Source organism: Rhodamnia argentea, chromosome 2 (genome assembly GCF_020921035.1).
Source record: "Rhodamnia argentea isolate NSW1041297 chromosome 2, ASM2092103v1, whole genome shotgun sequence".
In the NCBI taxonomy this organism is placed as follows: Eukaryota; Viridiplantae; Streptophyta; class Magnoliopsida; order Myrtales; family Myrtaceae; genus Rhodamnia; species Rhodamnia argentea.
This window is the reverse complement of record NC_063151.1, coordinates 17,676,501-17,683,911: the sequence shown is the minus strand read 5'-3', so window position 1 is coordinate 17,683,911 and position 7,411 is coordinate 17,676,501. Positions and strand designations below refer to the sequence as shown.

Below are 7,411 nucleotides of genomic sequence, written 5' to 3'. Positions count from 1 at the left end.
TTGGGAGATCATTTGCCAAAAGGGCAAAGTCGTCATTTTTTAAAAGTTGTCGGCCAAAATACCCTAAATCGTCAATGGCCAGTTCATTGTGGTCATTTCCTAATTTTGAAGATTTCTTACAATTTTTTTGGGATATATTTTTCCGTAAGGGCAAAATCGTCATTTTTTTAAGTCACCAGCCAAAATAGTCTATGGCCAGTTCATTGTGGCTATTTTCCTATTTTTTTGAGTTTCTTAATATTTTTCCTTCATTTTTTTGAAAGTCTCTATCATTTTTCTTTATTTTTAATCAATTTTGTATTTTCTAATTTTCTATTATTCTAATTTTCAAATTATTAAAAACATATTTTCCGGACCGGGTCAAACCCCGCCCCTGCTTCTCGGGCTATCTGATCAACTTTTTTTTTTATTTTCCCAAAAAATCATTTTACACTCCTAAATTTCTTTTTTAAATTTTGAAAATCATCAAAATAAATGTGGACATAGTTGCAAAAACGAGTCCTAAAAATTTGTTTTTACGAGATTATGGTAATTTTTTTTATTTACCGCAATTTGTAAACATTATAACTATTCAGTGTATAAATAATAATCAAATAAATAAAACAATATTTACGAAACTGCAAAAAATAACTATAACGAGGTTTACCTCAAACTATTGAAGGTAATCACGCACCGAATGTAGAGCTCAAACTATCAAGAGAAATCACCGAGTAAGAAGGTCGGCTTTGCTTTTGTCTCAACTTCTGCAAAAATAAAAAAGTCCTAATTTAATTTAAACATGACGAACATATTTGCAATAAAATAAAAACACTAACATCAATAAAGGCACCCGAGTAGAGGGGGATATGAGAAAATCTTCGTGAGCTATGTGAGGGAGAATACAAGAGGAGAGGGGGTGTGATCGATAAACCGTTGCATAAAATAGAAACCAAAAATTGAAGAGGAGAATGCTGAAAGTATGTAGAAGAAAACAAGAAATGAGGTGTTAGAGAGTCTGATTAAAACTTGGTCGGGATATTAAGAACAAATCTCGCCGAAGTTAATCAAAGCGAGGGGAGGGCTCCTAGCGGACTCCACACTCTGTTCACTTAATATCCCAATCACTTAAAATCAGAATTAAAGGCCACCGGTAGGAGGCACGGCACTTCCAATTCTGGGGCTTACAAACGTCATCGCTTATGGAACCGTTTGAGGGCTCTAAGAGTGCAAAAAGAGAAGAGCTTCTATAGAGGAGGGAAGCGCAATGCGAACAAAGGAAGAGCTTCTACCGAGGAGGGGCGAAAAGAACAAGAGGTTCTGTGGAGGAGGCTTCTGCAGAGGAGGGATGAGCTTTTGTGGAGAGGAGAAATCGTCGGCCAAATGCATGCTTTCCGAGCAAAGAGCTTTCAGCTTTGCTTTAAACAGAGCCAAAGGCTCAGTAGTGCTCGTGAAAGGTGCCCGCAGCACCTTTCACGTCGTCCGCCAATGCCCGATTAAAGGCGCCGGCATGGTAGGGGTCCCTACTCGCTCGGCGGTTTAAATGCCGAGCAAGTAGGGGCCCAGCGCACGGCCAGCGAGGGGAGAGCAGTTTTGCTCTCTGCTCGCCGACTTGCTCAGCATTGTGGGTGCCGAGCGGGTACCCGCTCGGCGGCATGACCGCTGGGCGGACTCCAAAACGGTAAATATGTTTTTTTTCCTTTAATTTGGTAAATATTTTTTTTATGCAATTTGAAAAAAAGCCCAAAGAAAACAAAAAGATTAAATTCAAGAACGAAGAGAAGAAGTTTGGTCCAAGATTATGAATGAGTTAATTCATAAAACATGCTTCCAGGTTATGGGGTGTGGCTCCTTGAAATTCTTTTCTCATTTGCCACTTACGTCAGGCCGTCCCACTTCTCAGTCCGCTGTCATTGAAGAATAAAACTGATGCTGAGGAAAATGGGGGAGCATTTGAATTTGGTTGTCTGACTGAGTCCATTGGTCTTCTTCGTTTGGCACTTACCCACTTAAAGAAGAAAAGGAGGGGAAGGTAATGATTGTGAAGCCATTGAAGTCCATCTCAACCGAGGGGATGTGGGTTGGTGAGGACCTTTTTTGAGTCCGTCTACAGATGGAGCTTCATATGGTCAACCTTGGATACTCTCATTTTTATTTTTGTCGAGAAATTCAAGTCTTCCTTGGCTTGTTTGAATCCTCCTCTAAAGAGAAGTGACGATCGGATTTTTATTACGTTCTCGACAGAGACTATTTCAACAGGCCGCTGACGATCGGATGATGCCCCTTGTTAAGGTAACTTGAGAGTTTCTGGTTTTCTGCACTTATTAGTGAAGAACTTTTCTATACAAGCCTTTGGTGATCGCCATACGTATCGGACTTTTGGATTTGGTTATTGCGAACTCGGGGCAAAACAAAAGTTCACAAAACCGACAGACCGGAAATCCCCAGCTCGAATAGCTTAGGCCAGGTTTTGGGGCCTAAGGGCCTGCATGGTAACCATTTTCATTCTCCGATTCTCATTTTTTTTTTTTTGGTAAGGGCTCTGATTCTCATTCCGATCCGGAAAAACCGATTCTGGTTCAAATGAATTTTTTGATTCTGTTACTAAATGAGTTTTAGAGAATCAGAACGTGTTTGATAACTGCACAAAATTTATGTTTAAAAAAAATGATTTTTTCCCTTTTTTTTTTTCATTTAAGTCAAATAACTATGCGGTTAATTTATAAAATTTCATCCTAAATTAAAGACTAATTTTCAATGCACACTCAAATAATTTAAAATATATTATTTTTTAGCATGTCATGAATGAAATACAAATTTTAATACATGATGTTTAAAGTTCTTTAAATATTGTGTTTTCTAAATACATATAAACATCTTGTAACGCACGGCTACCGGTTTGCATGTTGGATGCCCTCATCCTCTGCAATATTCTTTGCAGGAGAGTGAAATCTATGAAATTTATGAAATTTAGGCCCAACTTTATGAAAATAAGGTCAAACTAGCATAATCTAAGCTTTTTCTATTTTTTTAGGATTTTCTAAATTTTTTGTTATTTTTTTTAAAAAATTATTTTTTATTTTTATTTTATTTTATTTTTATTAGGTAGAGGGGAAAATTGACGAGAAAATTATAAAGAAAAAGTGAGAGACATGAGACTTCATTCTGTTTGCTATTTTCAAAAGTCATTCTTTTTTTAGAAACAACTTTTTTTTACTTCTAGATTTTACTCTAAAACCGATTCCGATTCTCCAAAACCGATTCCGGGAATGGAATCAGAATCAAAATTATTTACGTTACCAAACAGCATTCTCATTTTTTACTATTCCGGGATGAGAATCAGAGAATGAGAATGGTTACCATGTAGGCCCTAATTCTACTTTGTAATTCGGGCCAGTCTGGGCTATTCAAGTTTGATTGCGTGTTGGCCTAACCTGAAATGAAGTTTGCTTGCATATTCAAATATTTCGGGCATTTTGTGTTGAATAAAAGCCGAATGGTGAGAGTAAAAAATTAAAGTCAAAGTCTTTCCAAACAGAAAATAATAAATTTGATGGTACTCATTCTAAATCCACAATCACAGATAAGGATGACAATTCTTCTTTGGTATACTTACATCTTTGTGAGAAAACCACATAATTTCAAGAGCCCATTCTATGAGTTCAGGAGCAGTAAATGAGCGCTCATTAGTTGTCTTTTAAAATTTGGAGTCTAGAATGACAAAGTCGATAACTCTGCTCAGCTCTGGTCTTGATAGTTGTCTGCCCTTGCGCTCATCCTCAAGTTCTTGCACTCTTGATAGTACTCCTTTCAATGACCAGAGGGATGAGATCACTGCCTTAATTTCCCCAAGCCAGTCGTCCGACGGATAGTCCTTAACCAGTGAAGGCAATACTCATCGTGAAGCAAACATAAAAAACCAAACTGTCTATGAGTTTGTCTGCATCTATCAAATGTCTCACCCAGAATTATTCATGGACAATATGCAAGTTCATAAAATGGTACAGACTGAATATCGTGTTGTCTCACATTTTTTTTAGTGTACATTTGCAGATGAAAGAAAAAAATTTGGCAGCTTTACCTCGTCTTCCAGGGGCTTACGCCATATTCAGATTGACGAGTTGCCTTTTCTCTCGTGCTTTGGAAGAAACATATAGGAGCATCGTGAAGCTTTTATTCATGCGACGTCATCTAACTAAAGAGAGAGTACTACTATCTTGACTGAAGCAGGGATGAACAATTGGGTTTATGCTACCCACCGGTTGGTGGTTGTGCTAGTTTGCGCTCAGTTCCTTTCACGAGAGGTTCTGGGTTCAAAACTTCATGGTACCAGTGTCTTACCTGGGCAATATGGTGGTGGGGTCCTGCAGTTGCCCCTGAAGACTAGTCGTGCTTCACCACTGGTTTGAGCACAAGCTCGCCGGCCACATGAACACCTCGGTTATAAAAAAAAAAAAAATAACTGGGCTTATGCAAAATTTGCAGCGATGGCATGAAGAATTACGTGCTGGTCAATTGTGGACGAAAATGGTTTATTCATGAGTTCATACCTCAGAAGTACCGCAAGTAACCGTGAGCAATATAGCAGCATTCCTTGCAAAAGCGAAAGGAGTACTTGGGATTTCTTCTCGTCTCGCTAACCCGAATCTTCTTCCCCCACTCAGTCAAGGTTACGCAATAGTAAGCATTCTTGTGCTTGACTGTTCCCCGGCAACGAGAATGGAGCACAATGAATGTGAAACGCGTAAAGGCATTGAGGAATGACACAAACATAGACTGGGGAATTGCAGCTTGGTAGTGGGTCCTCGATTTTTCATCACAGACATTTCCATGTAGTAAGAGAGTCCCTGAACTTCATGGGGCCACATGGTAGAAAAAGATGATCGGTGTGCTGCGACATCACCGGAGGCGACTCTGTGCACTGCCTTTGGAGCATGATGGAGCAGTCTCATCATCATCATCATCATCATCATCCTCTTATTGGGTGAAAGAAAGGTTGAATCTCCTTTCTTGGATTCAATATCCAAGATCTCCACAGCAGCCCATCGCAAGCTGCACTTGTACAGCCCTCTCAATGTAGTAATGCAATCCGGGTCTTATTGTACTTTTCTATTAACAACAGATTGTTTCCCTGCTCTTTCTCTTCCCCTTTTTCACATGAAAGGAGCCCTTACTTCACCTTTCTAAACATTTTAGCATAAGAATAGTGCTAGGAGTGCTAAAAATGTAAAGCACTCCTTTGGCTTCACCACACCATTTAGAGAATCAATATTGTGAACTACTCTTGATGGCCTAACAACACACTCAGCATTTCCTTTTCATAATCCAAGGATACGAGTGCGGAGGCTTGGCAACCTAAAGGTCACGAAGCACCCAATAAGCCTCATGAACCGGTTTAACTATCTCAACTTATTGTATAAGTCAACACACGTTGAAAAAAATCTAATGCTAATAGGTTTACGAGGGACTTGGGAAAAAAAAACTCGAGCCATATTCACGACAGGTTTCAAACGTGTTGCCTCCGATGATAATCGAAATAAGATGATCTCTATTTGGGAAAAAAAACTAAGGCAATAACCACATTGCCATTTCGCCTACATTCCGACAAATCTGCAAGCATATCGTGTCAGCAGCATTGTGAGCGGATCATATTTAATCCCCTAATGAATTCTGTAAGTAGTCATCTTCTGTTTCCGTTAAATCAATCAAACGAGGTAATTAATTAATTGATATTCGATTATGTCAAACATCACCGGGTCATATCTTCAAATCATGTCCTATTAATTGCAAGTATCGTGAATTTGTATAATATAAGAGACCACTAAATCACTATGCCCATAATATTACATATAGTTAAGCGCATTGGAAGATAGAGCTCAAACATTACATTGACTGCTATTAACCCCTGAAATCATATCAGATGTATATGTTCTTCGGTCGTGAAGACATTATTACATAAAATAAGTAAAAAGTGAAGAGAACTCTCTTCAAATTCACAATACAACTAGCGTCCAACAACAAAAGAACTTCATTTTGGAGGAACCTTTTTATTTAGTCCAGCTATAAGTTTCCTCTCTTTATTCAAACCCTAATAAAAGTACAACCACGATCGGTTTCTATCACCCAAGTTCTTATTCCATGATCATCCTGGTCGATCACTGCCAACGCGGCAGTGGGAAGGCGAAGAACTTCATCAAGCCGTTGGAGCAGTCCTTGTTGCTCGAAGAAGCAAAGTAGTAGAGCCTGTACTGGTTCAGCACGACTTCAAACCCATTTCCGGCCCCGTTCGATGGGCCAGCGAGCAACGTCGCACCCCTGAAGTCGCACTTGAGGTAACTGTAGAGGTTGGGCAGCAAGTACACGTTGTGGGGCGGACCATACTTGAACACTAGCAAAAGAGTAAATCGGAACTTTAGTGCAAGTAACTCAACTCGATCGAATCATAACCAATACTAACTCTAACTAGTCCAAAAACAAATAGACCGATCATATATCTTGTGAAGAAAAAATTAACAAGCGTCTCTCGCAAGCCAATGGAAATGTCTAGAAAAACATGCCTTACTATGTCTGAATTAGAAGTCGGTTGGTTACACATACTCACCAAGCTTATCATTGAAGAAGAAGGGACTGTTCTTAAGAGCCCAATCCGTGTAGTTATAGCCGTAACGCCAGTTCTCCGATCCACCCACAATGATAGTCCTGGCCTCGGCGATCGCCATGGTTGTGGCCATCATTAGCAACACAAGTCCTGCACACTTCCATCCCGCCATTTTTTGTTAATACTATTCTCAAGTTCTCTCCCTCTAGTGCACTCAAAGACAATGATCGGATCAAATTGGTTTGGCAATTCAATCTGTGCGTTCCGAGTACTATGTCGATGGGAGGTTTATATACACGATTTCTCGCAACGGTAGTCAGCTAAATTGTCTCGACTTGCTCAGCGCAAGATCGAACGGATTGAATCGAAGAATGACGAGAACCCATTTTTTCCAAGATTCTGAATATGTTAAGTTATACAATCCGTTTTTCTCTAGTAAAATGCTTCTGGATTGCGGCTGTTGGTACCTCCAATTCTCTTCTCATTTGCCATACACCTTAGAACCATCCCATTCTTCAGGCTGTTGTCATTTTATGGAGTTTTTTGAATGCCCATTGAATTCGAGATTGACTATGACGAGGAGAATAGGTAGAATTTGAGGGGTTGACTGAGTAGATGAGGTCTTCCTCAGTTTGGCACTTATCCACTTCTTGGAGAGACGAAGAAAGAGGGCTAGGCACTGATTATGGACTTACGTTTATGAAATGTGGTTGGTAAGGACCGTTTTCTCTCTTCTGCAATTAAAGCTCATTCTGCGGTCAACCTACGGCATGCCTCTTTTTCTTGGTAGGCCATAGAATTTCTGGATTCTATTCAGTCATCTAAAATTATGTTAAG

General features: G+C 39.5%; 1 protein-coding gene across 1 annotated transcript; it reads right to left on the bottom strand.

Moving 5' to 3' along the window:
- Window positions 1-5,846: 5,846 nt before the first annotated feature.
- Window positions 5,847-6,834, bottom strand: LOC115747905. The gene is made up of 2 exons (XM_030684231.2): window positions 6,578-6,834; window positions 5,847-6,364 (listed from the first exon to the last, which is right to left on the bottom strand). The coding sequence occupies exons 1-2, from the start codon at window positions 6,744-6,746 to the stop codon at window positions 6,132-6,134; spliced, it is 402 nt and encodes a 133-aa protein (XP_030540091.1). The 5' UTR covers window positions 6,747-6,834; the 3' UTR covers window positions 5,847-6,131.
- Between the last annotated feature and the right edge of the window lie 577 nt (window positions 6,835-7,411).